The sequence below is a fragment of the Zeugodacus cucurbitae genome, chromosome 6 (assembly GCF_028554725.1).
Source record: "Zeugodacus cucurbitae isolate PBARC_wt_2022May chromosome 6, idZeuCucr1.2, whole genome shotgun sequence".
Lineage (NCBI taxonomy): Eukaryota > Metazoa > Arthropoda > Insecta > Diptera > Tephritidae > Zeugodacus > Zeugodacus cucurbitae.
In genome coordinates, this window is record NC_071671.1 from 72,608,459 (window position 1) to 72,620,059 (window position 11,601).

The 11,601-nt window shown below is 34.0% G+C and overlaps 3 protein-coding genes across 8 annotated transcripts; 2 read left to right on the top strand and 1 right to left on the bottom strand.

Moving 5' to 3' along the window:
- The first annotated feature begins 321 nt into the window (after positions 1 to 321).
- Positions 322 to 6,788, top strand: LOC105221365 (palmitoyltransferase ZDHHC15B). 6 transcript variants are annotated; one of them, XM_054234953.1, is made up of 8 exons: positions 322 to 1,151; positions 1,216 to 1,337; positions 1,941 to 2,047; positions 2,122 to 2,359; positions 2,491 to 2,641; positions 2,712 to 2,841; positions 3,700 to 3,786; positions 3,960 to 5,426. In XM_054234953.1, exons 1-8 carry the CDS (start codon positions 1,001 to 1,003, stop codon positions 4,360 to 4,362), a joined length of 1,389 nt encoding a protein of 462 aa, XP_054090928.1. In that variant the 5' UTR covers positions 322 to 1,000; the 3' UTR covers positions 4,363 to 5,426. The 6 variants fall into 6 exon arrangements, with proteins under 6 accessions (XP_054090928.1, XP_054090929.1, XP_011196583.1 ...); XM_054234954.1 differs by having other exon boundaries at positions 326 to 1,151; positions 2,509 to 2,641; XM_029046265.2 differs by lacking the exon at positions 3,960 to 5,426 and adding an exon at positions 5,912 to 6,788 and having other exon boundaries at positions 330 to 1,151; positions 2,509 to 2,641.
- Positions 4,683 to 9,605, bottom strand: LOC105221364 (putative methyltransferase C9orf114). The gene is made up of 2 exons (XM_011198277.3): positions 8,749 to 9,605; positions 4,683 to 8,689 (listed from the first exon to the last, which is right to left on the bottom strand). Exons 1-2 carry the CDS (start codon positions 9,461 to 9,463, stop codon positions 7,896 to 7,898), a joined length of 1,509 nt encoding a protein of 502 aa, XP_011196579.2. The 5' UTR covers positions 9,464 to 9,605; the 3' UTR covers positions 4,683 to 7,895.
- A 42-nt stretch (positions 9,606 to 9,647) lies between these two features.
- LOC105221363 (activating signal cointegrator 1 complex subunit 1) lies at positions 9,648 to 11,268 on the top strand. The gene is made up of 6 exons (XM_011198276.3): positions 9,648 to 9,911; positions 9,968 to 10,070; positions 10,123 to 10,256; positions 10,317 to 10,459; positions 10,533 to 10,675; positions 10,733 to 11,268. The coding sequence occupies exons 1-6, from the start codon at positions 9,749 to 9,751 to the stop codon at positions 11,160 to 11,162; spliced, it is 1,116 nt and encodes a 371-aa protein (XP_011196578.2). The 5' UTR covers positions 9,648 to 9,748; the 3' UTR covers positions 11,163 to 11,268.
- The last annotated feature ends 333 nt before the right edge of the window (positions 11,269 to 11,601 follow it).

The window sequence follows — 11,601 nt, forward strand, 5'->3', positions numbered from 1 at the left end:
TGATAGTGTACTTTGTAGAACTTGGTTCATTTTCCTCTAGAAATTTTATTTAGGTGTTCAACTTGGAGATTGTAACTTTTTCATATTTTTTTGTTTGAGTTATTTGAATGTATAAGTAGTGTATTAAGTAGATTTGAGCTCGTAACATATAATCAGGGGTTTCTGGGTGTTTTTAGTCTGAAAATCATTATATAACAAAGTGTAAAGTCGATTATTTTGTGAAATCTCTCTCATAATATATGTATTCTGCTAACTATGTAAAAACTGTTTTCGAAATATCAGAATTACTTTTGGAAAATACTTTAACTGAAAATATAAATTTCAAACGTAACATAAATTTATTTCTTTTGGAACGGATTTTAAATGTTAAATTCATCGTTTCTGGCAACACTATTCTGTCACTCTTGGTTTAATTATTCGTTGTTTGTTGCTCTTTGTCTGACAGTCGTATATTGTGTTTTTCTTTTCTTCCAAAAATAGTGAACAACGTATAGGCAAAAATTTAGAAAAGAAAAACTTTAATTTCACTTTCACTACTCTAAACAACAATTTCCGTTTTACCGAGGAACAAAAAAGCCGCCAATTGACAAAGTGTTCATCTTTTATTATAATCCAATTGTGGGTGTTACATTATAAAGGAGCAATGTCTGTAATATGTGCTAATGTGCTATTAACTTGCAAAACAGTAGGGTAAAAGAAATTGTTGAAAAATAAAGTAGCCAGTGTATGATTGAGTACGAAATTGACAACGGCTACAGGTGAAGCGCGGGTGTTCAATTGTACTTAAGTCCAACTAGTGCAGTAGACAGTTTATTGAGTGTTAGTAATTTTGTAGTGTACTTATATCAGCAGCGAAACTCTCGTAATATTGAAGAATCGGAATTTTCGAACGGGGTTACTATCGAATAGATGTATTCGCAATCTGTGCAAAGCCCAACATTTACCACTACCCTATAGCTAGTCCTAACAACGAGCACCCAAATCTATACCCAAAGAGTTCATGTCAGCAGCAATGGGCAATTATGATAGCGATAGTAAAAAATCAACAGCTTTAGGCAGTTGTATGTCGGCACTAAAATGGATACCAGTTATATTCATCGCGGCTGTGATCGCCTGGTCATATTACGCCTATGTGGTGCAGCTCTGCTTACGTACGTATTAAACACAATTACAGTTTTTGAAATGATTAAATTATAATTATAAATGTATTTGCAGTATCTATCGACAATGTCTTTGAACAAATAGTTTTTCTGATATTCTATCATATAATATGTGGACTGTTTTTCTGGTCCTACTGGAATACCATCTTTACACCAGTCGGTACAGTACCACCGAATGTAAGTATAAGTACACAAAGCTGTGCATTGTTTCAACTAAATATGTGCATATATTTGTGGTTTAAAGCAATCGTACATTGCACGGTTATCAATTCTTATCAGAAATATATGCGTTATCGCTTCTACTTAACTTCATGTAACAGGTGGGGTTTTTATTAAACAAATGAGTCAGTGTTTTATGAAATATGCAATCAGCGAATCGCTAACTTAGAGTATATTTACATAAATTCTTATTGGCCCAGGGAATGAATTATTAGATTGTTTTTGTTCATACATTTTGCACATACAAATTGTATATTTGATAAACCAAACCGGATACATAATGATGTCATATTTGATGTGGTTTACGTAAAAAAATTGCAATTCTGCAATTATTTTCGATTCCTAAGTGCACAAGTAAAGTACATTGCTTTTTATTTCAATGCTTTTATTTCGAAGAAAATAAATTCGTCATTTAAATTGAACATATTGAATGAAACTAGATCTCAAAATCCCCCAATGAGTATTTCATAACAATAAAATTTGTATCTGCTCATTCGAAGCAATATCCGATTAGAATTTGTTTCACTTTAATAATATGTATCATGTTTCTGCACCTCTCAGTGGCGAATTCCAGAAACAGATATAGAGCACATATTCCACGCCGACACTCAGGATCAACAGAAGAGAATACTAGAAAACTTTGCCAAGACCCTGCCAGTAACAAACCGGTTTGAATTCTATAAATTAAAAAAAAAAATGTATGTAATTAAGAATTATACTTTCCCTCGTTTGTTGTTTTAAGCACACTAAATGGTTCAGTGCGTTTCTGTGAAAAATGTAAAATAATCAAGCCGGATCGTGCGCATCACTGCAGTGTCTGCGGGGCTTGTGTACTCAAAATGGATCATCATTGTCCGTGGGTGAACAATTGTGTAAACTTCACAAACTACAAATATTTCGTACTCTTTTTGGGCTATGCGTTACTTTATTGCCTATATGTGGCCTTAACGTCGTTGGAGTATTTTATACGTTTCTGGCGGGTAAGTGCACACACACACACACAACTTTGTCTTTGCTGTATGCATGTAGCATGTTTTGATCAAGTAGTTGTTATTATTTACACTGAACTCCATACAAATCCAAACAATTACAAAATTGTTCAAAAATGAAGTTGGAACTTTCACAACAGGGCAATTTGGATGGCGGCATGGGACGGTTTCACATAGTGTTCCTGTTCTTTGTGTCGATAATGTTTGCAATAAGCTTGGTGAGCCTATTCGGTTATCATGTTTACTTGACGCTCATGAATCGTACAACGTTAGGTGAGTTAATAGCAAAAAAAAGTATTCCATTGAAAGCAATTTCCTAATGAATGTACCGTAAAATCTTTAGAGGCTTTTCGTGCGCCAATTTTCCGTATCGGTGGTCCCGACAAGAATGGTTATAATTTGGGTAAATACGCCAATTTCCAGGAAGTTTTTGGTGACAACTGGAAACTGTGGTTCTTGCCAGTCTATACGAGGTAACGGTTCTTTCATTAAATGGTTTTTGTATTTAATTGTTCTAGTGTGTGTTTTATCAACATTTTTTGTTTGTTCACAAATGTTAATAATTTATGCAATGTATGTGTGTGCAGCTTTTTTATTTTTACAATTAGTTAAATGTTCTTTACTGTAGAAGGTGCACTCCTACTATGTAATCAGTTTTCCTCTGCCTTACTATACTTACAATTCTTCTTTTCTGATCCTTAAACTATTTCTGCTGAGTGTAAATAGCATTAAAAAGTTATTTGGCAAATTAAAAACATATTTATTATATATGAGTTTAATTATCTGCAATTATCATGAGCATTTATTTTTTATTAATGTAAAATATGATTTCTTATGCAATGTCAATTTTAATTATAATATGAAATGAAAAGTAATCTTAGTTTCTATAAATATCTCAAAATGGAAAAATTAAATTGTTGTGAGCTGAAATTTAGTATGTAAGATTGAGCAAGGTCGCTTATGTTGTGACAGAACAGTTATTTAAGCTTTACCGCAATGTGAAATATTAACAGCTAAAACATGTGTTGATCTGTTTACTTTGAAAAGCAATACTTTCTTAAGAAAATAGCAGCTTAGCTCATGTTTATTAGGCTTTGATTTAGTTCTACTGAAACTATGAACCCTTCTTTAAAAACGATGTCTTTGTCTTTCCTGTATGCCCTAAATCTGCGGTGCATTCTGAGCAAAAGGCAAAATAATAGAAGAGAAATGCTGCGCACACAAATTAATAACACACTTAACTGTAAATGCCCGTGAAGAGATTACTAAAAACACATAACAAAATGAAATAATTCGAATAATAATAATTACCACACTCGTATTTGTCGCAGTGTCGGCGATGGATTGACGTACACAACACAAAAGCAGCATCAGATGCAGTCGTACGATTCCATGGGTGACACCACGCAGCGAACCAGGTTAGCAAATGAACCAATACCCGTTAAATAGTACACAGATAAGTTCAAATGTATTGTAGCAGCTTGACAGCGCTAGTAGAACCAAGACTTTCGTCTTACTCATATTGTTGTTTTTTCGAACTGTTTTACGCTAAGCGCAGCATTTTTTCTTATCCACGCTATTTACATTTAAGATTTTTGATTTCAACAATTTTGAGTAAATACCCATACACATCTCTTTTGTTGTTGTTAATACCTATACCAAACAAAAAAAAAACTCCAAAAATCTATAGCCAACATGAGTTGCTACGCGAAGACGATACACTGCCACTGAATATGACCGGTGCGGCTGTCGGCTCAGTATCTGCGGCTTCCACTGCAACGGTAAAATCGGACGGAACTGGGGTTAATGGAATGATTGCTATAATACCAGTTCAGCCGGCACAGTCGGTGGAAACGACCACGGCGACAGACCTAGAAGTTGTAGTTGTGCCAACTCTGGATACTGCCAACGGGAATGTAATCATCAATATGAGAGAATTGGAAAGCAGTAATGACGAACAGCAGCACCAACTTGATAATAATCAAAACGTCTAGAATAAGCTCATACATTAGTTTGCTGCAGGATATTCCAACGATTAGTTATTTAAACGATATCAAATTATATAATTACACAACGTGGCGACTTCAAGTGCGCTTAAAAATCACTAGAATTAAGTCGTTGAGGAGCCAATGAATATGTAACAGTACACCATTGTGTATGCCATTGGAATTGAAATAATATAAGTATGAAGGCCGCTCGTAGGCTTTTGCAATTCAATGTTTATCAAGTTAAAACGATATAAAAGGAAATAAGCCGAAATAAGAGTTAAAACGAAACTTTAAAGGCTATATTGTTGCTTATGTAATTTAGTCTATTTGTATTGCGAAGATTTCCTTAAATATATCTTTTTAGTTTTGCGGTACGGACAAAGGCGTTGAACACTATAAATACGTCGCTGAAAAGTTTTACAATATACACTGCATTTAAACAACTAAGCTAGGTATACACTCGACAAAGGGAGATGTAGGAATAAAAAAAAAATAAATCAATGTTTTATATATATGTATGTGTATGCCTAATTGTTAATAGAACGGTAGTCATTTAAAAATCGCAAGAACAAATGTCTATCTGTGTATACAAACACATATGTATATGTACATGTATACATGTATCCACTAGAATAATATTAAGTAATTGCTTGTTAGATTAAGCCTTTTATACTTTTATTCAAAATTAATTATTTTTGGTATTTAATATTTTTGACATTCTAAACTATTTCATTTAACTCTTCATTCTGCTTTTCATGTGATTGAAGCTTCTTTCAACTTATTATGGAAAAATTCAAATAGAAAGGGCATGCAAGCCAACCGGCTAAAAGCTCACAGTTACTCATGACTTTTATAATGACTTTACCCTTAATTACATGTGTATTTGTTGTATATTTTCCATGCTGCATAAAATATTATTTATCAATGTAATACCCTCATGCTAAGTGTGTATATTTTACCGAAAAATGTATCAATCTATCTGTATATCGACTACATACATACATACTGTATAATTTTGTAACACATTCATAATTAAATATACCTTTTAAAGCCGAATTGCGTACAATGAATTCTTTGATCCTTTAAATGTATTTAGTAGTTGCTTAATTATGTAAGCAATGGAATTATGCGAAGCAGTTTTGTGTTTTTAATTTGCCAAATTCACTTTCAGACGCTAGTCAGCAGCTTTTTATGAAAGAGCGATGAGTAGTTGTGCATGAAATTCACTTTATTTATAAAAAATACGTATTGTATCTAAATTTAATGTTTTATTCAGCAAAAGAAAACTTGATTCATAAAGTTTAGTCTTCCGAAAATCGAATTGGGGGGATCCTCTACGTCTAGAAAAGCCGTGCAATGCAAAAGTACAGTCCATATATTTTCGTTTCATCGGGATTTCTCCCTATGCAATATATGTATTGAATACATTTCCTAGACGCGGAGAGTCCCCAAGTATTTATGTATATTGGTCTGCTCGAATGTGAAAACTTTTGTGTTTCGAACAATTTATATTAGCAATTATAGTATAGAAATGAATTTCTACCTTTACGTTCAGCATGGGTGATGGCATCAGCTATCCGATACGTCATTTGGAGGAGGATGCCGAGTCGTTGCTTGGCAATAGTGATACGCGCATTGAAATGGAGGAGGATGTCTTCCCAGAGACTCGTTTTCACAACACATACATTCCATAGTTGATAATTTCCGACGATAACGTGGCTTCTTACTATATTTAGTTGATGTTAACGGTACTACGTACCCCGAAAGACGGGGTCTGCTATTTTACCTTATTCACCTCACACAATTTTAGAATATGATTCCTTAATTTTCGAGTTATTATTACGGCCACGTTACAACATTGTCAAGAATTCAACGAAAACATGCAAAAGAAAAATGTAGTGCACATACTGTGAAGATACTTATAAGATATACGAGTACATATATTCTTTTTTTGAGTCTTACATTAACTTTTACTTTCGCTGGCACTTCATAGTTATATACTTGTTATTGAGTGTATGCCTTTTTACAAGATGCCGCCACAGTGCTTCGAGGATATTGTCGGAATGCGACGGACATACGAGATTTTTAACTTTCAAGCTTAAACTTCCACGATTGTGAGTGGTTTAATTAAGTTTCTATTCGCTAAATTGTGTATAGCGAAATGATAAATAATGAAAAAGTATTACAATTGAAAGAAATTATAGAGAATAATGTACAATATATTAGTTAATAAGTTTCATACCAAATACCATATTTATACATACATACATACATATGTTTGTGCGCATTTCATATCAACTCAATGAAAAAAAAATGTGGCAAAGAGGAAATGTAATTGTTAAAACAACAAAATGCAAATAGAACCAGAACAGTGTAATTGTATTTATTTATTTTTTATGTAAGTAATAAAATTTCAACGGAAATGCCTTTAATTTTGTTCAGTCCATAAAATGTGCATCAGCCTCATAAATAGATATTCCAAAAATTGACACGTTACTTTATGTGACTCACCGCAGGAAACATACCCCTTCTGAGGATTGGGGAGCGAGTTGGGTTTTCAGAAAGGTGGATGTTTTTGACGCTCGTGCGTTTTTCCAGTTTTACTTCAACAAGTTTAGTTAAAACCACATAACATTTTCATAACATGGCATTTCTCTTCAAACATTAGTCATTATTTATCTATAGTTTTTTTATTCAATTATGTGCATTTCTATAAATTAATTTATATTTAACAGTAAAAAATACGTGTAAGCACATGTCATGGTACCTAAGAATGTATTGAAATGTAGAATTAACAGAACCTAATCAGTTAAAACAATAGGTCATAAAGAATTCTGGGTTATTGGTAAATTTTTGTATTATACAAACCAAAATTAGAATATAAGAAAAAATTAACCAACTGTTATTGGCATAACTGTTCCGTACAAAGAATTTCACAAAGTTTTATCGGATTATAACGCGTTTGTATATGTGCATATAAATATATGTGTAGATGTGCATAGATTCAAATAAATATGTAGATGTACTCAGAAAAATATAAAAGATTTCGAAGCAAATATTTCATCTGTAGTTCACCATATTATTCGCTACATTCGCTCATGAACGGTATCCTTAGTTTCGAGTGTGTAAATTTCATATACATATACATATGTATGTATTACAAACAGAAAACTAATTTTAAGTGGAGCTTGAACTAATAGCTAAACGTGAGCGTGGATTACTAGTAATAGATAATAAAACTTTACACAAAACATATATTTTCGGATTGATTCATTGTGGTGGGAACTGGAGACGTCAATATTTTTATTACAACAGATTCATTAAGATTATTTACAAGGTAAAACGGAAAAGGTAAATAACTTGTTGATTTAATGTCAATAATTACATGTGTATATACAAAATGTTCATATCCATTTTGATCCAATGATAAATCTTAGAAATCTTGTTAAACGAACTTTCAAAAGTCTGTCCTTAAAATGCGTATTATTGTGCTAGTTTGTTTTTCTAAAAATTTAATGAAGAATTAATTAGTAAACCAGCTAGTCAAAACGACTTAGATCCCCTAAATTCGTTGATGATACCATTGATTTGACTTCATTCGTTGAGACTACTTCGAAGTCATCATCATCAATCGCACTCGAGGCATTATTAAATAGATTTGGATCTACTCTTTTAGATTTTGATTCAAATTCTGGGGATGTTAAAGTCTCGCCTTGTTTTTCATTTTTTGCCTTCACCGTTGACCTTTTGTTTTCCATTATATCCTTCCGCTGATATAATTGGTTATCCTCTTGACCGTTTGCATGTTCAGTAAATTTTCGTTTTTTGTTTTTCTTATTACTTTTAATCACATCCGGTCGGATGCCAGTATCATCACTGCGCGGCAGTTGGTATTCCTCAAGCTTCTCCTCCACTTCCGGTACATTGGGTTCGAACTTTTCCTGAAGTGCTGCTAAGGCAATTAACAATGCCTCCTCCGTGCGTATTGTACGCGAGCCTTGACGCGGCAACACATTCACATAATGATCGAAGAGTAAAGCTGGGTCATCTACATTCAGTTTTTCATCATTTGTCAGTGCCGCTTCGAGGCCTTTTAAACCGCCGAATACAATTAGCGAATGATTAAACTTGTAAGATCGATTTGGCACCTCGTGCACATTAGTGCCACGATCTGAAGTGCCTATTGTAAGATCATAACCTCCTGTATATGGAGACTTTGTGAAAATATCGGCAAGGGAATGCGCAATGCGTACAGTATAACCCCAATATATGCCAGTTTCGCGTCGCGGTTCATCTGGACTGACAATTTTGCCTCGCAGCTTCTTGTTGTTATCTAAAAAAGAATAAAATGATCAAAACAAGATCTACAATAGTCTGATGGGTTAATTAAACCTTTCACTTTATCCAGCTTAACAGTGACGCGAACACCTGGTTCGATGGCTTTATTAACTAACACGTCATTTAATAGGCCCACGTTAACATAAGAATGTCCGTCTTTTGCTTGCTTATCTGCAATAATACCTTCACGATATAGAAACACATTTTGTTGACGTAAGTGGTGTGGCGTATCTAATGGATTCAACAACCCCGAGTACTGCAAATCTTTATGTAAGGGGAAGAAGAATTTTCGCAGATACTGAGGGCACTCCAAGTATTGGAGGATACGCGCTAATTGCAAGCAACTGCTACGCACTGTTGTCGGTCGGCTATCACCATCATTTATTTTTTCTTCACCATCTTCAGAATCGTAATTACGTTTGGTTTCACGCGCCGTTGCCATACCCACATCGTCGAATACTATTACTTCATGTACACGAAAAATGCAAGCAGCACGCGCGATTTGACCCGCTACATAGGAACGTAGTTCGGAGGATTGTGCATTTTCTAATATGGAACCAGGTACCGCTATGCTAATTGTAGAAGGCTGCGCTTTACAATTGGTTGTAGTTTCTATATTAGCCTTAGCTGCATCGAGTTCGGATTGTGAATTCTTTTCCAAATCTTTGAGCAGTTTCTCCTGCTTACGTTGCTTTTTTAACGCTTTTCGCTCCTCATTAATTTTTTTCCACGACTTTGGTGGCTCTTTCCCTGTCAACACTGGCGGCATTTTAAAATTAGCTATGCAATTCCTTTGCCAAAAAATACCGGAAAATTTAAATTATGGATTATAGAAATTGTTTATAATATTATATTTGGGATATGCACGTGTAGAAAATGACAATAATAGTGTGGTGAATATAATTCTTTGACAGGTAATGCTCAGCTGATTTATCAACTGTTTCGTATTTTTGTTTTGATCTTTTCGTTTTCAGATTTTGATATCAATCATCGTTCCGTTATTTATAGAGAGAATTTTTAATTTTCAGAAAACATTCCGCAATTTTACAACACAATGAGCCGAGAAATATTAGCTCCTCCATTACAACGAATGGACAACAATCGCTGTTATCGTGTGAATTTAATACATGAAGACTTTGGTAATCAATTTGCAGCCATGCAACACAAAAGAAATCAGCCTCAAGCAGCCAATACCGGAACTGCTTATACTGAGCAAGGTATGTATGTGCGTAAAATCCTTCATTACCCATCATTTAATAGAATATTATTCCAGACCTCTATGCCGAAGATGACGATGATGAGCAAGAAGATACCGGAAGCTTCCATATAGAGGAGCTTCCAAGCGGTCATTATAAACTGACTATGCATGTGGCACAGTAAGGGAAAATTGTCTAAAACGCTCATTTAATATAAATGTTTCTATATTAGGAGTTTCTACGGTGGCCTGATCGGATTCAAAGGTAGCACAAAGCGGCGCATTGAATCAGAAACACAAACAGATATTAATGTGCCGCGTAGTAGGGAAGGTGGCCAGAAACAAGTCGAAGATATTACTATAAAAGGCCAGTTGTAAATATATTTGTATTTAAGAGTTTATATCACATTAATAACTATAATTTTAGGTAAAACACGCATAAACGTTATGGCGGCTCGGAGAAAAATTAATTTGCTAGTTATATCACTGCGCAAACGTATGCGACCGACGCATTTTGCATGCGTACCGTTAAACTACGGTGAAATAAAGGAAAGATTCTGTGAATTTAAGGTGCAAATAAGTTTTTAAATTAACGAATATACTTATGGAGTTGTACTTATCATAAATATCGTTTGCTCTGTAGAAAGAAGTTTTAACCCTTAATTTACCTGGGATTGATGAAAAGCTTTTCCAAACCGAGGAGTGCATACATTTGACATTAAGCACTTGTGTTTTGCTAGATACCGCTGAGCGTTCTAAAGCTGTCGAAATACTACAAAGTTGCAAGTAGGTGATATCGTATTTAAATTATATTATTTGTATATCAACAAATTCTCTGAAAAGATCATTCCTCTCCGACCTAAAAACACCATTTCAAATTGAAGTGAGGGGACTAGAAATCATGAATGATGACCCAAGTGCTGTGCGTGTGTTATATGCCCGTATAGAATCGCCTGAACTGCAAAAGTTCGCTGATTTGGCGCTTCAGCCTTTTTTACGTAGTGGCCTAGGGTTCGAAGATTACGAACGAGATCATGTGAAATTGCATATGACTGTAATGAACAATCGCTTTCGTAAGCAGTTAGACGACAAGTCAGCAAGATCTTTCGACGCACGGGAAATATTAAAACGTTACGGTGATTATAATTTTGGCCGAGCGGAGTGCAACGAGGTGCACCTGTGTGTGATGCACCATACATCGGGTGACGATCATGGAACATTTTACAAAATCACCGGAACCTTAAAGTTCCAAAAAGATATTAAAAAAATATAAAATCACCCTTCTAACTGCTTTCTTATTTTAGTACTAATTGTGCTACCTTTAAATATACCACACTGATAAATTCAAATAAAACACTTTTAATTGCTTTTTAAAAATATCTGCATTTACTCTTTTCATTCAATATTCGTAAATTAATCGTTTACTATATTACATTCAAAAATTTTACTTATCTAGTTCGCTTTTTAATTGTAAACACGTATTTTCATACCGTTATTCTTTTGTAATTTTTAGTAACTGTTTTCAGCGTTTAATAACTTCACTTGCTAGCTATGCACACATATTTATGTATGTTTGTGGAAAAATTTGTTGTAAATGTAATTAAAACATAACTAAATATTTATTGTGTGCGATTGCTTGTATACTTAACTCAAATAGTATTTGCATTACATTTTGTATAATTAAACAGATAATTTATGTATTTGCTTCTAGC